Here is a 22,226-nt window from a genome sequence, read left to right on the forward strand (position 1 = left end):
TGGACCCCAATATTCATTGCAGCATTATTTACAATTGCCAAGATATGGAAGCAAATAAGTATCCATCAACAGATGAATGAATAAAGATGTGGTATAAATAAATAAAACAATGTAATACTAATAAGCCATAAAAAATGAAAATTTGCCATTTGCAACAACATGGATGGATATGGAGGCTATGATGCTAAGTAAAATAAGCCAGACAGAGGAAGAAAAATACTATATGATATAACTTATATGTGGAATCTAAAAAAATACAACAAACTAGTGAAAATACCAAAGAAGAAGCAAGCTCACAGATATAAAACAACAAACTAGTGATTACCAGTAGGGAGAGGGAAGCGGGGAGGGGCAATATAGGGGAAGGGGATTAAGAGGTTTAAACTATTATGTAGCAAGTAAAATAAGCTACAGGATATACTGGACAACACAGGGAATATAGCCAATATTTTATCATAACTATAAGTGGAACATAAACTTTAAAAATGGTGAATCACTGTATTATATACCTGCAACATATAACATCATACATCAGCTATACTTCAGTTTTAAAAATATATAAATAAGTAAAATGATTTAACCAAGGTGATGCAACAAATAAATGCCAAGCAGGGAGATGAAGCTGTGTGCCCTGACTTGCAGTGAAGTGGAGTCCTGTGGATGAAGCAGTGGAAGATAAAGCTCAGCTTACAACCCCCATTAAACTGCTCATCTTTGCTCCCTTTCAGGCTGTTGAAGCCATTAGAGTTTAAATATGATGGCTTTGTTATTGACCAGTGATCAAAGCCAAGCAAATTACCTGCAATAGAAATATGTGCCAGGCACAAGGCTAAGGATATATATATATATATATATAATTAATGCACTTGATAGCATTATTCCCATTTTGCCAATAAGGAAGCTGAGCTTCTGAGACATTGAGTAATTTGCTTAAGTTTATATACATCTGGGAAGCAGCAGAGAGAGAGTTCAGTTCCAGGTGCGTCTGTCTCCAAAGCCAAGCTCTGAATGATTATACTGTATGATACAAAGATTTACTAATCCTGTTTGTATATATTCCACATTTAGTTTTTAAACAAATCAGACTATATGCCTGTGTTCTTTTCTGCAGATATACTTTGCCCATACAGTCCTGAAGTGAATAGAAAGAGCTAAAATGGATGGTTCCCAGCAAGAAAGACTTCTCGAGGAAGAAGTAGGTTTACCGGAAGGTCTTGCTGTTGACTGGATTGGCTGTAAACTCTACTGGACAGACAGAGGGTGTGTGTCCTCTTTCGTTGTTAAGTCACATGGGATGGGAGTGGTGGGACATGTAATACAGTTGGCCTCATCCTTCACTTGGAAAACAGGGAGATGTTGCTGGTCCCCTAACTGGCGTCAGAGGAAGATGCCCCCAGTGCTGTCCACAGTCCCTCCCGCCTCCCCACCACCAAGCAGGGCCTTCCTCCTTTCATCAAGATTGTATCTTTCATTAAGGGTGAACAGAGGACCAAGAAAGCAGCGTGTGTTTTTGAACTTCAGGCTGTTGATATCAGAGAAACGCAAAGCCTGTCTGGATACAACCCGCACGCTTTTTCTGAGGCTCTGCTGTGGGTCACCTGTTACCCAGGTGGCATGGAAGATACACAGGAGCATGGGGAGCTCCATGTTTCTGGTCAGCTTAGGGTAGCCAGGGCGACAAAGTGCATATACACAGGAAAACTCATGCAAACACTTGGTCTGAATCTCAATATAAAAAAGGTCGTAAGGTCATGCATAAATAATTGCCACATGAAGGTGGGTGCTCCCAGAGGGGGCTCTGGAAGGGGCTTCAGCCGTCAACTTCCCCTTCATTTTACAGGTTGGGAGGGGGTGGAAACTAAAGCTCATAAGGGCTAAGTGATTTATTCAAAGTTGTACAACATTCAAATGACAAGTCTTGCTGGATCTCACATGTTCGCTCTTTTAAATGAGCGTGAAGGAGGGAGCAAGTGCTTCACGCTGGAGTTGTGAGGAAAGTCCTCTTCAGGGGGGAGAGATGGTGTGTTTTCTCTTTGCAGGGATACAGCAGGACCAGAGAGAAGCTGTGGTGTGTCTGCCCTCTGGGCACACTGCTCTTGGGGCTGCAGGAAGCACCGCTGAACTTGAGTGTGTGTGTGTGTGTGTGTGTGTGTGTGTGCCCGTCCTGTGTGAGCCCCAGGAACAGTTGAGGTGGGGAGGAGGGAGAGGAAAGAGAGGGCTGCGTCTCTTGTGTTTGCTAATGAGAGCCCACTTCCTGCTTCTGAGTGAGAAAGAGCCAATCACAATACCTCATGGGAGAGGCTTAGAGACTCTAGGCTCTGGGACACTGTCTCAGAGGATCTTGAAGCTATGGAGCGACCTGGTGGCCAACTCAAACCTCTGGCATCTCTGCAACCACGTTAAAGTAAAAGAGAGAATGAGCTGGGATTTCACCTCTGAAATCAGTGGTCCCAACACAGAGGAAGAAATCCCAGGGAGTGGGTTTAAATGCTTCAGGGCAGGTTTTCTATGTCACAGAAAACCTCTTTTGGCCTGGATAACCCATGGGAAACAAACAGGCTTTTAAAAATGAGCCAGATGTATGATGTGGTGCTCAGTTATGAATTATACGGTATTTCTCTGTCCAGACCGAGTATATTTTAATTAACTCATTCGTTCATTTATTTGCTTATTCATTTAGCCATACCTTCATCCCATTTCTTTATTCCTTTTGTATTTATTCATTTACTGAATAACTGAAATGCACCAGATACTGCACTAAGAGCTTTGTATCCATATTGACACCCCAAAAGGTAAGTTTTCATATCCCCAGCTTAAAAAAAAAAAAAATGAGAATCAAAGAGGCAAAACAACTTTCCCAAGGTCAAGCAGCCAGCAAGTATTGGATCTGGAATTTGAACTCAAGGGCAACCGTTTCCAAAACTTATGTTTTTAATAATCATAGGTATATGCTGCCTCCAACAACCAGGGTTGATTAAATGTGCTCGACCCAGAGTCACATAACAAGTGAAAATCAACTTCAGTTGTAATAGTGATAAAAATCATAATAAAGGTCTTCTCTGTTTTGAACCTACTTAAAAGGACATTTAAAATGTTACCTGTGCATAATGATAGAGCTTCTACACTGCTGTTCTCAGAAACGCTGATCAGGACAGCAGATGTCAGCCACTTTTGGACTCTCCAAGGATGCTGGGTCTCCTCACATTTCTCACATTCGCACGGCACCTCTAATTTTACGTGTTTGATTAATAGTGGTATGGTACCCACTGCCAAGGCAGTGCCTCCAGGAGATAGACAAGCACCACCCTATCCTGGAGTGTCAGACCTCAAATTCCCTAGTTCATTGACTTGAGTAATAACAAGCCCTTCTCAAGTCCTCTTCCCTCTAAAGGCAGCTGCTAAGAGAAAACCTTTAATTTGTCTGGAAATGAGAGGTTTATAGTTTGAAAACCTTGATATTAGCTAGAAATTTGATTTAAATAACTGGGATTCCTGGCTTGTGATATTAGATTATATAGTAACTCTTAGCCAAGTAAAAAAAAAAAAGCAGACTGGATGCTTATGGTTTATATTGGCTTAGGAGAAGACAGATTCATATTAACATCTAACTGTAGGAAGGAAGGAAGTTGGTAATTCCCCTGGCAACGTTATTATTTAGTGATAAGGGGTCCCGATTCCTAACGTCAGATCCTTAGTAAAAAGAATCAGGAAGAAAACAAAGTAGCCGTTTGCTCATCCTTTTGAGGTGACGAAAACCACTATAAGGTAAGAAAATCATTCTTCTAGAGTTCTGGATAGACAGCTTTCGCCCTGGAAACAGGGTGGATTTAGGTCAGCATCCCCAACCTTTTTGGTACCAAGGACCCGTTTCATAGAAGACAATTTTTCCATGGACCAGGGGTGGAAGGATGCTTTTGGAATGATTCAAGTACGTTATATTTATTGTGCACTTTATTTCTGTTACTATTACATCAGCCCTGCCCCAGATCATCAGGCAGTAGATCCTAAAGGTTAGGGACCTTTGGTTTAGCGGATCCCAGTGGTGGCATTGAGACCAATTAGATAACGACCCTAAAAAGAAAGATGTTCCACTCGATTGAGGGTTATGCTTGAACTCATGTGAACCCAAATATTCGTCCTTGTCTTTGCTTTCTTATGACCCACACTGGCGTTCAAGACGTGCTTTCTGGCTGAATCAAGCAGAAGTGTGTTTTGGGTGACCCCCTTGGGGAGCTTTGAGAGCAAATGCCTGCTGTCCTGCCTGAGACAGCTCCAGAGTCAGGAGCTTACATCTGTATCAACTCTCATCCCCTCACTCCCACTCAGAACAGTGAGAATTTAGAGATGATATAACAACGAGATCAGAACTGACAGTTGTATCTCCTCTGGTCACAAGCAAGTGGCTTCAGAATTCCTTGCCTCCTACCAAGGGCATAGGCACAGTGACAGATGTGATGAGTGAAGTTGACACATTGAGTTCAAAAATGCCTTCTGCCTAGCAGTACCCTTCCTACAACCCCTTCATCTAGGAATAAAGTGGCACTGCAGTGCAAATAATTTCCAATTATCCACTGCCCTAAAGTGTGCTTGCCCCAGCCCAGGCCCGGAGCCAGTGTTACGTTTGTCTCCCTCCTGCATATGGCATGTGCGGAAGAAGAAATCAAGCCCCTTTCCCCTGTCTAGAAAGGGCACTTGAGCTAGCCACCTGGAGAAGATCTCCTTAGCATTTGTTCTGTAGGACAGGGAGGAGGGAATGGTCCTGCCCTGTATTTCTAGGCAGGTCTGTTATGTGCACACACTGCCTGGAAAAACAAGGGCTAGGCCTTTCCAGATGTTTATTGAATGAAATATAGCTGTACTTTCTAGGTTGCTGTGGGGAGACTGGGCAAGCAGGCCTCACATTGAAGGGAAAGGAGGTTCTTTTTTGTCCCCTCTGTTTGTGATCCTGCCTGTTCCGGGGAGCTGCTGGGGCTCATGGTGCACTCCAAGCCATGGCCCTGAATCTGCCAGTTGCATTCTTTTTTGTTTGCTTGTTTTATTTTTAATTGTAGAATAATTACTTTACAATGTTGCGTTGGTTTCTGCCACAAAGCAGCATGAATCAGCCATACATGTACACATGTCCCCTCTCTCTTGAGACTCCCTCCCACCTCCCATCCCACCCCACCCTTCTAGGTTGTCACAGAGCACCAGGCTGAGCCCCCTCTGCTATATAGCGACATCCCACTAGCTATCTATTTTACACGTTAATGATGTTGAAGCTGAAACTCCAATACTTTGGCCACCTGATGCGAAGAGCTGACTCATTTGAAAAGACCCTGATGCTGGGAAAGATTGAGGGCAGGAGGAGAAGGGGACGACAGAGGGTGAGATGGTTGGATGGCATCACCGACTCAATGGACATGGGTTTGGGTGGACTCCGGGAGTTGGTGATGGACAGGGAGGCCTGGTGTGCTGCGGTCCATGGAGTCACAGAGAGTCAGACACGACTGAGCGACTGAACTGAACTGAATGTATGCGTGGCAATGTCACTGTCTTGATGTGACCCGCCCTCTCCTGCCCCCTCTTTGTCCACACACCTGTTCTCTATGTCTGTGTCTCTGTTCTTTCCCTGCATACAGGTTCATCAGTACCATCTTTCTAGATTCCATATATATGCATTAATATACGATATTTGGGCTTCCTTGCTGACTCAGATGGTAAAGACTCTGCCTGCAATGCGGGAGACTTGGGTTTGATCCCTAGATTGGAAACATCCCCTGAAGAAGGGAATGGCAACCCACTCCAGTCTTCTTGCCTGAAGAATCCCCATGAGCAGAGAAGCCTGGCGTGCTGCAGTCCACGGGGTCGCAAAAAGTCAGACACAAGTGAGCGACTAAGCAGTGTATGATATTTGTTTTTCTCTTTCTGACTTACTTCCCCCTGTGTCAGTTGTATTCTTACACATTCCGTAACATAATTCCTCTTCCTCTCTTTCCCCTCTCTCCTGCCCTCCCTCCTGGCCCTCTCCCTCCCTCTCACTCTTCTGTGGATCTTTAAGCTCTTTAAGGACAGAGCTGGGTTTTGTATACTACTGTGTCTCCAATGCTTAGGGCAATCCCTGACACACATTAGGTGCTTCGTAAATATTTGTATGATAATAAAGACTTGTTTGGCAAATGGAAAAAGTTAGAAAACGAAAGTTTTCTCCCCAGCCAGATTCCAAAGAGTTGTTATCATTTTTTAATGTGAAGGGTAGCAAATAATATTTCGATTCTCCCATTTGTGTTAGAATCACACGGAAGAAAATTAAAGTCAATATAGCGCTCCCCTTCCCGTTCTGTGTTGGCTGACTCTGTGGCCCCGAGAGGTCTGCTCTCCTGCTCCCTGTGACCTGTGGCCAGAGGCTGGTGGTTCCCCTGGCTCTTACTGGTGCCAGCAGGAGCTGGGAAGTTGTGAAGAGAAAGGAATGGTGGTATTTATTTACACATCCTGGCTTTAACCCTGTTGGGCCACGGACATAGCCCCTCTTACCTTACCTTTCACTGCGTATTTTAATTACTTGGGTTAAATGTTGAGAAACTAATTAAAACATTGTGTTTAAAAAAAAACGAAACAGACTATGAGCGTGTCGCTCCTGACTTCTGTGTGAGGCTGTGTATGTGCTTGTGCACGTGTGTGATGGGGTTGTTTAGAATGCCTGTTTTGCTCTTCAATAAGCAACAGAGAAAGTCAGTATTTTTGTTTAAAAAGTAAAGTTGGTGTAACAAGTCCCTTTATACTACATGCATTTTAGGAAATCTCTCATTGAAGTGAGTGATTTAAATGGAAAGTATCGTGAAATAATCATTAAGGAGGACATTTCTCTCAGCCACGAGGAATTGCTGTTCATCCGAAGGCCAAGGAAGTAATTGTGAAAATAAGGCCCTTTTTGCTTACATCATAGAACACTTCATGTTTGATGTCCTAGTGTCCAAAATTTGTCTTAAGAACTCAGGTAATCTGTGGAATCAGAAACCAAGAAAACCCATGAGATTTGTTCAAATGTTTGGAAACTATATGGCTAGCATGACTTCCTCCTCCTTTTAATGCCTTTTGATTTACTTGTTTAAAATTTTATTGTTTAGAAAACCCTTCATTTTAAGCAAATTCAATTTCTTTTTGAAAAGAAATGGGTTGTGATTCATTGATCAATGTGGCATAAGCCCATTACACTGTCCTTTCTTTAAAAACTATGCTATTCCCTGAGAGGGTGGTATTCGGATTGCATGGCTTATGAATTCTCTTTAGAAAAGTCATGAGTTGCAGTGATAGGTCGAACCTAGATTTAGAGAAGAGGAAAGAGAAATTGTGAAAGATTAGAAGGCTCTAGTTGTTAATTGTGAATTGGTGACAAATATTGGTTTATGTTTAGAGAATTGAGAGAATAAACAATCCTTCCTAGTTAAAAATTGAAGATAAAAACCAACACTATTTTATCTACAATGAGAATGTTATGATGGTCTATGGGAAATAATAAACTGATGGAAAATATATCATTAATTTGGAGCTAGCCATGTGACTAGAACAGTGAAAAGATATTGAACTCAAAAAACTCTCAGCACCTGACTCACAGAACTTAAAACTGACCAAGTTAACCAAGTTGATCATATAAAACTGGATAATAGATAAATATGCACTCCCCTTTATGTTGTAACTTTGCATAACCAGTGAATTTTACATATGTATAGCCAAGGGACAGACTAGCAAGATTCCATTGTCTTTTGCAGTGTAAAATACTAATAAGAATATGCACTCAAAAACTTTTGATGTATTTGTATATTTGTAATATATAATATACTACATTTTTAAAACCTAATAATTCCTCTTTATCTAATGATCAGAGCTTAAATTCAGCATTTTCTGTCTGAGTTGTTGTACATAGAGAAGATAATTTTTTGATTTTGAAAATTATTTGTCCAGCATACAGTGCTATGTTTTCTGTATTCCTTGGTGTACCACTTTAGTTTATCCTAAAGTGATTTACATTGATGTTTTTAATAATAAAAGAGTACAAGAATTTTTTCCTTGCAAATTTTATTTGTTATATGTTTTCTTGATTAAAGGAGATTATTCTGGACTGATATGGGAATTAATCCACGAATTGAAAGTTCTTCTCTTCAAGGCAGTAGCCAACCGATTATAGCTAGCTTGGATCTGGTGTGGCCCAGTGGAATAGCAATTGATTACTTAACTGACAAATTGTATTGGCGTGATGCCAAGCAGTCTGTGATAGAAATGTCCAATTTGGATGTTTCAAAATGTCAAAGACTTGCCCAGAAGGATGTAGGTAAGGCTTTGATTATATTTTTGCCAGTATGCATGCATGCATGCTAAGTCACTTCAGTTGTATCTGACTCTGCATCCCCATGGACTGTAACCCGCCAGGCTTCTCTGTTCATGGGATTCTCTAGGCAAGAATACTGGAGTGGGTTCCCATGCCCTCCTCCAGGGGATTTTTCTGACCCAGGGATCCAACCTGCGTTTCCTGTGACTTCTGCATTACAGGTGAATTCTTTACCACTGAGCCACCAAGGAAGCCCTGGTAAGGCTTTGAAATGGGTGATTTCTTTAACTTGATTGAGTGTTGATGAGTGTTAACACCCACACACACACTCACATACACTCACCACCCCCATACCCACACACATACCTTTAAACACATGGTGAGAAAGGAATAGAAACAAACAGGCTAACAGATTTCTCCAGGAGCTTATAAACTATGAAGATTATTTTAACATTGGAATATTAGATTAAAAAAACAGTGCTGCATTATCATCTCTTTGCCAAGATTTCTTAGAAGCAGAATGAAAATATTAAACACTTTAAAACTTTTTAAAGAACTTCTTCAGTTGTTATCATTTCCTATGTTTTATAAAATGTCATTTTCACAAGTGATAACATTCCCTTTAGCCATTCTGTGCAAAGATTAATAAATTTTCCCTTCTATTATATTTTCAGCTTTTGCATAGGGTGTCATGTATTTTCATAAATAGTTTTGAAACATGGTAGATTATACTATCTGTCAGAAGTACAGATGGTTATGAGATGATGTAACAGTGGGGGATTCATTTTGACAGTATTTGAACTGGACCATGCGGTAAATAAATGCTGATAAAACATTATCATTTGAAATAAGCTTGCAAAATTTGGTCTTTGTATGTTAGTCCTGCCAGAATACATTAACTGAAATTCATTCGGAACGTACTGGAGAGCCATTGCATAATTCTTGAGCAGGAACTGTATCTGATAAAATTGGTATATCAGGATGGCCACTTAGGTAACAGTACAAGGGTTGGATTGGAATTTGGAGAGAAAGGAGTGAGTTAGGAGGTTACAACAGTTGTTCAGTCAACAGTTAATAGAAGCCTGAACTAGAACATTGCCATTTAAAAATAGAATGGAGGATTAGAGTATTAAAAAAAAAAAAACACTGTGAATGAAAAGCAGATTTAGTAACAGATTGGATGTCAGAATAAAGGCCAGGGAGATGTTGAAGATGCTTCAGGAATTTAGAAACTGGTTGGTTGAGAAGGTGAGAAAACGTGGTCTATCTCTTCTAGGATAAAGCTAACAAAACTAATAATTTGTATAAGGTTTTTTTTTTTTTTTTAATTTTTTTATTAGTTGGAGGCTAATTACTTCACAACATTTCAGTGGGTTTTGTCATACATTGATATGAATCAGCCATAGATTTACACTTATTCCCCATCCCGATCCCCCCTCCCATTTCCCTCTCCACCCGATTCCTGTATAAGGTTTTAATTTTGCCCTTTGATAATGAATTTCTAGATTTGTATTATACATTAAACAGATCAAGATAAATATAATTTAAAATTCTTCCTACTTCCAAGCTTCTTAAAAATAAACATACTTCACATGTATGTAGTCATAGGCTTTATCATCCATGCGCCCAACAGATATTTATAGAATCTTGTAGGAAGTAGAGATACAGTGGAGGGTACAATATGGTTCCTATGAAGTCACCGATTCTAGTAAGGAGACACACATTGTTAAAAAATGAGTCTCCAAATAAATGTAAAATTATAGCTTTGATATATAAAGGGATTTGAAAATTCCTAACTAGAATGTAAAGACATCATATTCTAAGCCAAAAAGTATAGCAGATATTTTATAAATAATTTGCATTGCTCTAATCTATGACCAATGCAACTTCCTATTAAATACATTCACAAATACAAATAATTTGGTATGAAAATATCTAAATAAACATTCTCATCATTATAGTGCCACCTGCCGGTATAAAAATGGTAGCATCTCAACGACCAATTCAGGGCTTTTCATTTAAAGATTGAAGGAATTCATTCTTAATTTAACACACAATTGTGGCTCTCCTGTAGACAATAAATAAGGACGATTATATCTAGTGTGGGGTTTGTGATGAAAAAACTATATAGCTAATTCTGACACATACTACAACATAAACCTTGAGGTTGTTTATTTGCTAAGTCGTGTCCATTTCTTGCAACCCCACGGACTGTAGCCTGCGAGGCTCCTCTGCCCATGCGATTCTCCAGGCAAGAATACTGGAGTGGGTTGCCATTTCCTTGAGGACATTTGGCTAAATGAAATAAGCCAATTACAAAAGACAAATATTGTATGATTTGACTTAACCTAAGGTATTTATTTGGAGAAGGCACTGGCAACCCACTCCAGTACTCTTGTCTGGAAAATCCCATGGACGGAGGAGCCTGGTAGGCTGCAGTCCATGGGGTTGTGAAGAGTCGGACACGACTGAGCAACTTCACTTTCACTTTTCACTTTCATGCATTGGAGAAGGAAATGGCAACCCACTCCAGTGTTCTTGCCTGGAGAATCCCAGGGTCGGGGGAGCCTGGTGGGCTGCCGTCTATGGGGTCACACAGAGTCGGACACGACTGAAGCGACTTAGCAGCAGCAGCAGCAGCAGCAAGGTATTTATTGAATAGGATAGTCACACTTACAGAAACAGAAAGTAACATAGGGTTTGCAAAGGACTGGCCGGGCAGGGACTGAGAAGTTGTCTAATGAGTATAGATCTTCAGTTTTACAAGATAAAAACAAATTCTGGAAATTGGTTGTACAGCAACGTGAATGTTTTACCCTACAGAAACTGTGGTTAAGTCTTAGGCTTAGAGGGTAAATTTTGTTAGGTATTTTTTTTTATCTCAGTAAGCAAAACAAAACAAAAGTTATGTAAAAAGTTCCCTTCCTGCATTAATGGCTGTAATTTGGAGCAAAGGCTAGATATTAAAATGAATCTTAAGGGCCCCCATCAATAATGATGGGCGGAGACTCATTTCACCGGGACAAAGCATTTGTGTTTCCTGCCACTAGAGGGAGACATTCATCCTAATCCACTAAATCCATTGCTTATTTGCAAAAATGACTGGTTTGGGAAATGTGACTGTATGTGCAGTGATAAAAAGCTTCCAAACCTACGGGTCGTTAGCCGTAGCCTCTAACCACCTGAGATAGTATATTAAAACATCTCCCAGCTTACTAAACACTGGAATATTTTATCAGAGCAGTTTCAGTGGCATGGAGAGGTGGGTTTAGTTGAGGTAAGATGGGAAGAGCCCGCTTGCGGGTTGATTAGAGCCATGAATATGGAAGCAGCAGATAATAAATGACTTCCAAGGAACTTGGCTGCAAAGGGTAGGAGAGAGACGAAAAGAAGAGAGGTCAAGGGGATGAGGGAATTAAGATAGAAGAGACCTGGAGATATTAATCAGCTAAAGGAAAGAAGCTGGAGAGATGAAGAGAGTGAATAAATGAAAGGGGTAATTGACAGAACAAGGTCCTAGAGTAGGAAAGGGGGTAGGGGTTTACTGCATGGAAATGTGTTGGAGATGGGAATTTGAGGAGACCGTTATTCAGTCACCTTACATTTTTAAAAACTTTAACAAAAACCTAAGAATTTAGTCTACTACTTATTACTGCCATTCAAAAGACAAGGAACCTAAAAAAAATTTTTTTAAAGAAAATAAAAATGCCTTATTACTTTATATTACTTTTTGTAAACCATATCTTCCCATTTCAGCTCCAGTTAAGAGTCAAAATACTTCTCACAATATTGCAAAGGGAAAGCTGGCTTCCAATTGGTACTAACTTAGCTTAAGAAGAATGTATTTTCACGGGGTAGGCAGATATATAGTCCTAAGAGCAACTTCTTCATTATTAAAAGGAGTGCCATTTTTAAATCACTACTGGTCGTTATGTAAATCAGTAAAAAAAAAAAAAAAAAATTCTGGAAAAAAAAAGACAAGGAACCTACAACTAACAGGAAGAAAATAACTTACACAGTCAAGTTGTTTAGCCTAAAAATAGTGATAGAATCACTGAACACGGAAACATTCCTTCCCGGGTCTCCTTCTTGGTGGTATTATGTCAATCACCCACATTCTCTCACTTCTGAATGCTGAGTGACAACAGGCTTTGCTAGGACTTCATACCACCAGGCTCCCCTTCTAACAGGTTTCCTCATCGTGTGGGTTCTCCTTGATGTAGGTGGCTCATTACATTCCTTAGCAGCTTATTAAAGAATTGATTTAGTGTAGGAATTGGGTATTCTTTGTCCTTTGAAAAATACTTATGATAAAAACAAGATGTTTGTGATGGATTTGACTGCTCCCAGGTCACCCATTTGCTGTGGCTGTGTTTGAGGATCACGTGTGGTTCTCTGATTGGACTATGCCATCGATAACAAGGATGAACAAGAGGACTGGCAAAAATAGTGTATATCTCCAAGGCAGCATGCTGAAGCCCTCATCTCTGGTTGTAGTTCATCCACTGGCAAAACCAGGTACACTGGTCTTTCTTTGGCATCTGCAACTGTTTAAATTGCTTGATGGCAGGGCAGGGAGGGGGGTGTTGCAATTCTCACTAATTTGGGTAGATGTTAAGATTTCCTGAGACTTGAATTTTGTTTAAACTAAGACAGTCTAGTAATGAATTTGGGCTTTATTCCTTCAAGCTCATCTTTTCTTCTAATTAGTGTTTACTTACTTGCTCCTTTTCAAAGACTCAGGTTAAAGGCGCAAAGTCCAGGAGCAGCGATGGTGGGGGAGCAGTTTAGAAACTGGCAGTGGAAGCTTCTACCTACATTGGGCCTCTCCCCACCTCCTGAGAAAGCCAGTGAGTAAGCTTCAGCCAGCAGTAGGTAAAGCAAAATGGAAAGGCCACTTAGTTTCCATTGTAACTCTTCTTTCTGAATCACCCTTTGTCAGTTTGACTGGATGATGAATCAGGAAATAGGATTCCTATCTTCCCAAATAGCTTCTCGAACAAAAGTACTGGCTAAATTCAATAAATACTCATAAGGTAATAACTTTCTGAGCTTATCTGAGAACCAGTGGCTCTTTATAGGAACTCTCCTGAAATAGCTCTTGATATAAACTCCACTTAGATACAGTGTCTCTCCCCCAAGCTGAATGCTGTAGTTTGCATCAGCGGCAACCTTTTCATCTGCAAGCCCATCTGTGAATGCATGTCTTCTCCCTGCTAGGAGCAGATCCCTGCTTCCATCGAAATGGAGGCTGTGAACATATTTGCAAAGAGAGGTTTGGAACTGCTCAACGGCTGTGTCGTGCAGGTTTTGTGAAAGCTCCAGATGGAAAAACGTGTCTGGCTCTCTATGGCCATGGATGTTGACAGATAGTGTGGCAACCTGTGCAGCCGAAATATCTCACTTTGGCTCAGGAATATTATTCTATATTGATTCCTGTGCTTGTGGTGATTTTTAATATTTTGTGTTATTAAAAGCTCCCTTACTTTTAGGGATGCCAACTGTCTTTTTTTCCCCCTCTCTCTCTCTGATGAGTTTGGGCTCCTCATTACAAATTAAATTCAACTGGCCTCCCTTCCCTGATGATTCAGACTGTAGGAGACCCAGATTCAGTCCCTGGGTCTGGAAGATTCCCTGGGAGGAAGGCATGGCAACCCACTCCAGTCTTCTTGCCTGGAGAATCCCATGGACAGAGGAGCCTGGTGGACTATAGTCCATGGGGTCACAAAGAGTTGGACACACCTGAGTGATTTTAACTTTCACTTTCAACTGTAAAATTAATGAACATAAATAACATTCAAAGTCTTCCAATGCTTCAGCCCCCCATTTATGATGTAAGAGACCCAGGTTCGATCTCTGGGTCTACAAGATCCCCTGGAGTAGGAAATGGCACCCCACTCCAATATTCTTGCCTGGGAAATCCCAAGGACAGAGGAGCCTGGTGGGCTACAGTCCCTGGGGTCACAAAGAATTGGACACGACTGATTAGGTACGCACACACAGCTTACTCTTGGAAATAAACGCCAGGATTTTACCAACTCAGGGAATGTTCAAAGACATTTTGTCCAGAAATTTTATGGCCTCTATTTTAAAGGCAGTCATATTCAACTCCCCCCCACATGACTGTCTTAATATGAAAAGAAAAGTCCTTTATAATAAATAAATTGAGGATACCAAACAAGTATATCTTGTCAATCCAGACTGACAAGGCTTGTGATCCACATTTTAAAAAACTAAACATGACTTCAAGGAAGAATAGATCTGATATGACATGTAACCAGAGGTTCTATTTTACTTCCCTTGAATGTGCATCCAGACAAGTAAGGTGTATTTGGATTCATCTCTTGACAGACATCTAATAAGAGAGAACCTAAATTTTATTTTAGATGTTTATAAAATTCATATTTATCCAATAAGCATGATATATGTTAGATGACAGATTGACAGCAAATGGATTAATTTATCCATGGACCAGAACTGGATATTTTGGATTTTCAGATCTATTAATTGTTGCCTTAGGATAACAATTCTCAATTTTTTTTGATTTCAGGACCTTTTTATGCTTTTAAAATGATTGAAAAACTGAAGGTTTTTTGTGTGGGTTTTATCTATTAAGATTTATGACATTAGAAATTAAAACTAAAAATCTAATATCTATTAAAGTTACAGTAATCTATTATATGTGAACATGTTTTATAAAAAGGAAATCTCAATTTTTCAAAACAAAAATATGTAGTGAGAAGCATGGCATTGTTTTACATTTATATTTTTAATGTCTGACTTAATAGAGGGCAGCCAGATTCTCCCATCTGCCTCTCTGTTAAAGCTGTTGCTGTGTTGTTTGGTTGGAGTCTATGAAGAAAATCTGGCCTCAGACAGACATGGAGCTGGAAAAGGAAAGATTGCTTAATAGCCTTTTCAGATGCCCTTTTGGTGTATCTTCTTTTGATATAATTTCAGAACTAGACAGATGGTAGTTTCTTAGAGCCTGTTGCAATGTTGAATCTGAAGTCATATCAGTGAACTTCTTGTCCTCTGCTATATTAAAACCCAGTATTCTTGTTTTATATTTTGCATGAATCTTTTGCTATGCATGATTTTGTTGTGTTTTGGTCATTTAAAAATATTGATTGACTGAGTTATGCACATCTTCTGAATGTCATACTAATATACCTATAATAATGTTCATGAGTTATTATCATCAAACTCATCAGAAAAGTTTTTGAGTGTCTGGATCTTGTCAAAAACTTTTTGTGGAAAATTTTGTAGAATTGTACTTTTCACTTGAAAACTCCAATCTTATTATTGGCAACAAGCACTGTGAGCTAATTTTCCTTGAAGAGACAGCATCGCTTCATTCATTTTTGAAAAAATGCCAAATCCTCAAGTGTTACTGACACAGTTTATCAAACATTCTTTCAGGTAAAAATCATGTTCAATGGAAAAAAGAGGCTTGTTTTAGCTCAAACATCTGAGTTCACAGATAGACATCATGAGTTCAGTGTGTGTGCTTTTATGTGTGCTTCCCATTTCATTATACAGGGTATTAAACAGCAAGTAGTCCATAGTCAAGATTTTTAAAAATTAATAATTTTACTGCTCCATCATGGTTTTTTAAAGGTGGAACTGGAGTGTGTGTATGCGTGCATGTGTGTGTATGTGGCAGTGAAGAACCTGACCACAGTAGACATGCCACTAGAAGCATGAGTTGATTCACGCTAAGGCAGCACACTTTACCCGTCATTGCTTTTGCCCCATTGGTCAACACAGTGAAAATAATAATGGAGTTATCTGCCTTTTATGAAAACAGTTTTGACCTTCTAGGTGGCATGCAATGGGACCTCAGGGATCCATGGACCACACTTAGAGAACACACAGTGTTTTAGGGGATCCATTTCTCCTGAGTTCTGGGGAGTTGCTTAGGTCCCATGACTATGTTAAGTTATGGTTTATATATATATATATATATATATATATACATATATATATGCTCTTCCACATTTCTAAATACTGGCAAAGTCAGGCTAAAATAAATGTCTAAAGCAGCCTGAAGGAGAGAGTGTATATATGAAGGCAGGTTGGGGAGGTCAATGTGTCCTCAATAATGGCAAACAGTGATTATGACCTGATTCTGTGCATGAGGATTTTGGTATTCTACTTTTACCATTTATGCCAGTACCTAAGAGTCCTGTCTTTCTTCCTGGCTCTCCCCACCCTCAATCGCATGGAGGGAAGCTGAGAGGGTGTGGTGTGGCGGGGAAGGTTTTCTAAGCTAGATCCTGCGAGCTTCTCTGAATCCTCCTACTCTTAAGTATGAGTCTGAACTCATAGGCAACAAGCAGCCATAAATATAAATTAACTCAAACATTTCTTAAATCACACATGGTAAATTAGCTGTATCTATTGGCCTTCCATAGGCAGTGGAGCAAATCGGAGTAATGGAGTCACACCATTGGACGTCTCAGCCAGCAGCAGAGAGCTTGAAGGTAACATGACAGAGTCTCAACTCCTGCTAGTGGCTGAAATCATGGTGTTGGGTATGAATCAGGAGATCTTGGATACAGCTTTGGTTCCAACAGTTTCCTCCTACTCATTCAAAATCCTGAATGATCTCTTTAACTTAATGTTGACTAAATCTATGCAAAGTGAGTGATGCCAGACTTTGGACTCAAACTTTGGTCCTTCTCTTCCCAATGGTTTGCCATATTACATGGTTCCATATTAGACTGGACATGAACTTTACTTGATGAGAGTTGATGAACTTCTTTTTTTAAAAGAAATCTAACTTGGAGGCAAAAGTGAAAAATAGGCCAGAACAGATTTGAGTGGATCCTCATCCATGCCTCGTATTTTTGGTATTTGACCCATTTAGCTTTACTTCCATCATTGTGAAGAGCAGATGGTGCAGTTCAGTTCAGTTTGCTCAGTGGTGTCCTCAGGGGTGCTCTTTGTGACCCCATGAATCACAGCACTCCAGGACTCCTTGCCATCACCAACTCCAGGAGTTTACTCAAACTCATGTTCATCGAGTTGGTGATGCCATCCAGCCATCTCATCCTCTGTCGTCCCCTTCTCCTCCTGCCCTCAGTCCCTCCCAGCATCAGGGTCTTTTCTAATGAGTCAGCTCTTCGCATCACGTGGCCAAAGTATTGGAGTTTCAGCTTCAGCACCAGTCCTTCCAATGAACACCCAGGACTGATATCCTTTAGGATGGACTGGTTGGATCTCCTTGCAGTCCAAGGGACTCTCAAGAGTCTTCTCCAACACCACAGTTCAAGAGCATCAATTTTTCGGTGCTCAGCTTTCTTCATAGTCCAGCTCTCACATCCATACATGACCACTGGAAAAACCATAGCCTTGACCAGATGGACCTTTGTTGGCAAAGTAATGTCTCTGCTTTTTAATATGCTGTCTAGGTTGGTCATAACTTTCCTTCCAAGGAGTAAGCGTCTTTTAATTTCATGGCTGCAGTCACCATCTGCAGTGACCTTGGAGCCCCAAAAAAAAAAGTCTGACACAGTTTCCACTGTTTCCCCATCTATTTCCCATGAGGTGATGGGACCAGATGCCATGATCTTAGTTTTCTGAATGTTGAGGTTTAAGCCAACTTTTTCACTCTCCTCTTTCACTTTCATCAAGAGGCTTTTTAGTTCTTCTTCACTTTCTGCCATAAGGGTGGTGTCATCTGCATATCTGAGGTTATTGATATTTCTCCCGGCAATCTTGATTCCAGCTTGTGCTTCAACCAGCATAGCATTTCTCTTGATGTACTCTGCATATAAGTTAAATAAGCAGGGTGACAATATACAGCCTTGACGTACTCCTTTTCCTACTTGGAGCCAGTCTGTTGTTCCACGTCCAGTTCTAACTGTTGCTTCCTGACCTGCATACAGGTTTCTCAAGAGGCAGGTCAGGTGGTCTGGTATTCCCATCTCTTTCAGAATTTTCCACAGTTTATTGTGATCCACACAGTCAACAGCTTTGGGATAGTCAATAAAGCAGAAATAGATGTTCTTCTGGAACTCTTGCTTTTTCGATGATCCAGCGGATGCTGGCAATTTGATCTCTGGTTCCTCTGCCTTTTCTAAAACCAGCTTGAACATCTGAAAGTTCACGGTTCAGGTATTGCTGAAGCCTGGCTTGGAGAATTTTAAGCATTACTTTAATAGTGTATGAGATGAGTGCAATTGTGTGGTAGTTTGAGCATTCTTTGGGATTGCCTTTCTTTGGGATTAGAATGAAAACTGACCTTTCCCAATCCTGTGGCCACTGCTGAGTTTTCCAAATTTGCTGGCATATTGAGTGCAGCACTTTCACAGCATCATCTTTCAGGATTTGAAATAGCTCAACTGGAATTCTATCACCTCCACTAGCTTTGTTCATAGTGATGCTTCTTACAGCCCACTTGACTTCACATTCCAGGATGTCTGGCTCTAGGTGAGTGATCACACCATCATGATTATCTGGGTTACGAAGGTCTTTTTTGTACAGTTTTTCTGTGTATTCTTGCCACCTCTTCTTAATATCTTCTGCTTCTGTTAGGTCCATACCATTTCTGTCCTTTATCGAGCCCATCTTTGCTTGAAATGTTCCCTTGGTATCTCTAATTTTCTTGAAGAATCTCCAATCTTTCCCATTCTGTTGTTTTCCTCTATTTCTTTGCATTGATCACTGAGGAAGGCTTTCTTATCTCTCCTTGCTATTCTTTGGAATTCTGCATTCAGATGGGAATATCTTTCCTTTTCTCCTTTGCTTTTCACTTCTCTTCTTTTCACAGCTATTTGTAAGGCCTCGTCAGACAGTCATTTTGCTTTTTTGCATTCCTTTTCCATGGGGATGGTCTTGATCCCTGTCTCCTGTACAATGTCCCGAACCTCTGTCCATAGTTCATCAGGCACTCTGTCTATCAGATCTAGTCCCTTAAATCTATTTCTCACTTCCACTGTATAGTCCTAAGGGATTTGATTTAGGTCATACCTGAACGGTCTAGTGGTTTTCTCCACTTTCTTCAATTTGAGTCTGAATTTGGCAATAAGTTCATGATCTGAGCCACAGTCAGCTCCCAGTCTTGTTTTTGCTGACTGTATAGAGCTTTTCCATCTTTGGCTGCAGAGAATATAATCAACCTGATTTTGGTGTCGACCATCTGGTGATGTCCATGTGTAGTCTTCTCTTGTGTTGTTGGAAGAGGGTGTTTGCTATGACCATTGCGTTCTCTCGTCAGAACTCTATTAGCATTTGCCCTGCTTCATTCTGTACTCTAAGGCCAAAATTGCCTGTTACTCCAGGTGTTTTGACTTCCTACTTTTGCATTCCAGTCCCCTATAATGAAAAGGACATCTTTTTTGGTTGTTAGTTCTAAAAGTTCTTGTAGGTCTTCATAGAACCGTTCAACTTCAGCTTCTTCAGCTTTACAGGTTGGGGCACAGCCATGGATTACTGTGATATTGAATGGTTTGCCTTGGAAATGAACAGAGATCATTCTATCATTTTTGGGATTGCATCCAAGTACTGCATTTTGGAATTTTTTGTTGACCATGATTGCTGCTCCATTTCTTCTAAAGGATTCCTGCCCACAGTAATAGATATAATGATCATCTGAGTTAAATTTACCCATTCCAGTCCATTTTAGTTCGCTGATTCATAGAATGTCGATGTTCACTCTTGCCATCTCCTGTTTGACCACTTCCAATTTGCCTTGATTCATGGACCTAACATTCCAGGTTCCTATGCAATATGGCTCTGTACAGCATCGGGCCTTGCTTCTATCTCCATCACATCCACAACTGGGTATTGTTTTTGCTTTGGCTCCATCCCTTTATTCTTTCTGGAGTTATTTCTCCACTGATCTCCAGTAACATATTAGGCACCTACCGACCTGGGGAGTTCCTCTTTCAGTGTCCTATCATTTTGCCTTCTCATACTGTTCATGGGGTTCTCAAGGCAAGAATACTGAAGTGGTTTGCCATTCCCTTCTCCAGTGGACCACATTCCATCAGGCCTCTCCACCATGACCCGACCGTCTTGGGTGGCCCCACACGGCATGACTTAGTTTCACTGAGTTAGACAAGGTTATGGTCCATGTGATCAGATTGGCTAGTTTTCTGTGATTATGGTTTTAGTGTGTCTGCGCTCTGATGTCCTCTCGCAACACCTACCGTCTTACTTGGGTTTCTCTTACCTTGGACGTGGGGTATCTCTTCACGGCTGCTCCAGCAAAGCACAGCCGCCGCTCCTTACCTTGGACGAGGGGTTTCTCCTCATGCTTCTCCTGACCTTGGACGTGGGGTTGCTCCTCTCGGCCACCGCCCCTGACCTCGGGCGTGGTAGGTTGGTTGCTTCAGCTGCTCCAGGAAGTTCACAAACAACAAATGTTAGATTTTATCCTTCTCTATTGTACACTTATCACCAAGATGCTAAAGAATATATTCAATATGTAACAACTTTAGGGAACCTAATTCTTTTATACTCTGTTCACTCATGATGCCAGTGGTTTTCAAACAGGGCTTAGCTCAGCCCTAAAGCTCCTGCAAACCCCACCTCTTCTTCATACTAGGTCTCTGCCATTCAGTCAGTGCAGCTCTGCTTTGAAACACATTATGTATTTGTATTTCTGAGTAAGTCTTAATTTTAACACAGTATGTGGCTTAAAAATCAATTGGAGAAGTCCATATTAGGACCTCATATGCACTCAACCACAACTTTTGTGGTTGGCAAACTATAGTTAACAAGGCCCTGGAACCTCTTATCCCTCTTTATAGGAATTTATCAGTGTGATTTTTTATATAATACAAAGAGGTAAATATTTTTAGTAACAATTTTTTACAGAGCTTTAGAGTTTACCAGATTCTTTAAATGTATTCTCTAATTTGACCCTTATCACAATCTATCATTTTACAGATTTGAAAACTGAAACTAAGCTATATTATTAAGTAACTGACTTGACCAAAGATTTTTAAAATTATGACTGAGTAGTTATCAGTAATTCATGTCAAGAAAAGAAGTACTGGAAACATAGTTATAGTAGGAATATTATTCATCTGGTGACTATTTATTTGCCATATGCTGTGTTATGTGCTGGTGATAGCATGCTGAGCTAAATGTAGCCCCAGCCTCCAAAGTCACAGTCTGCTACAGAGACAAACAATATAAGAGGATAAAACAGTATAGATAATAAATATTAGCAGCATAGAGAACCTTCCTCTAAGTTGATAGAAGATATTTTGAAAGCCTAATGTTTGGGGGACTCAAAAACCAAGGTGAATGACAGATGGTAAACTAGGCCACATGGGTGGAATGAGTGAGTGACAAAATGGCCAGAGATTTGGAATACACATATAATAGGCTACGTTTGGCTTCGTACCTGGAGACTGTACTTTGCCTCCTGCAGAATGAATGAAATTGTCCTGGTGAATTGCCTCATCTTTCCTTCCCTGGATTGTATTCTATTTTGTCTTAACCTGTGAAGTTTTAGTTGTACCTGTGAGAGGTTACGAGGTCTTAATTATGTTTTGTAGTGAAATTTTCATTTCAAGCAAGTAGTTATAATAAAAAGAGTTTGAAAACTTTACATTAGATTTTAGGTCAATATGTTTTTATTCCCCAAAGACACATAATGATATGTGGCAAGTAGATCTGTGTACCACATGGCAAAGTGATTCAATCATAGAAAGTTTCATTGTCAAATTTATTAAAATCACAAAATCTTCTAAATTCCTGACTAAAATGTGAAATTCTTAATGTAGCCTGTTGAGCCCTAGAGAAACTAACTTATATCCACCTCATCAGCCTTAGTTTGTGCCCTTCTATCCCCACTTTCGACGGCCTTCTTCCATTACATAGGCCTTGCTGTAACGTGCAGCTGTTGTTTTCTTTGACTTACAGTGCTCTTTCTAATCCCCTCCCCACCAAGTCCTGTGAA

The 22,226-nt window shown here is 40.3% G+C and overlaps 1 protein-coding gene across 1 annotated transcript in view; it reads left to right on the plus strand.

The window, feature by feature from the left end:
* EGF (epidermal growth factor) overlaps positions 1–22,226 on the plus strand; it is a 96,732-nt gene that overhangs the window by 53,015 nt on the left and 21,491 nt on the right. Inside the window, 8 exon segments of the mRNA XM_043438466.1 lie at positions 1,112–1,260; positions 6,776–6,842; positions 6,845–6,882; positions 8,085–8,308; positions 12,656–12,823; positions 13,526–13,666; positions 16,541–16,567; positions 16,732–16,842. Of these exon segments, the coding sequence (XP_043294401.1) occupies positions 1,112–1,260; positions 6,776–6,842; positions 6,845–6,882; positions 8,085–8,308; positions 12,656–12,823; positions 13,526–13,666; positions 16,541–16,567; positions 16,732–16,842 (925 nt within the window).

The sequence above is a fragment of the Cervus canadensis genome, chromosome 19 (genome assembly GCF_019320065.1).
Source record: "Cervus canadensis isolate Bull #8, Minnesota chromosome 19, ASM1932006v1, whole genome shotgun sequence".
NCBI lineage: Eukaryota > Metazoa > Chordata > Mammalia > Artiodactyla > Cervidae > Cervus > Cervus canadensis.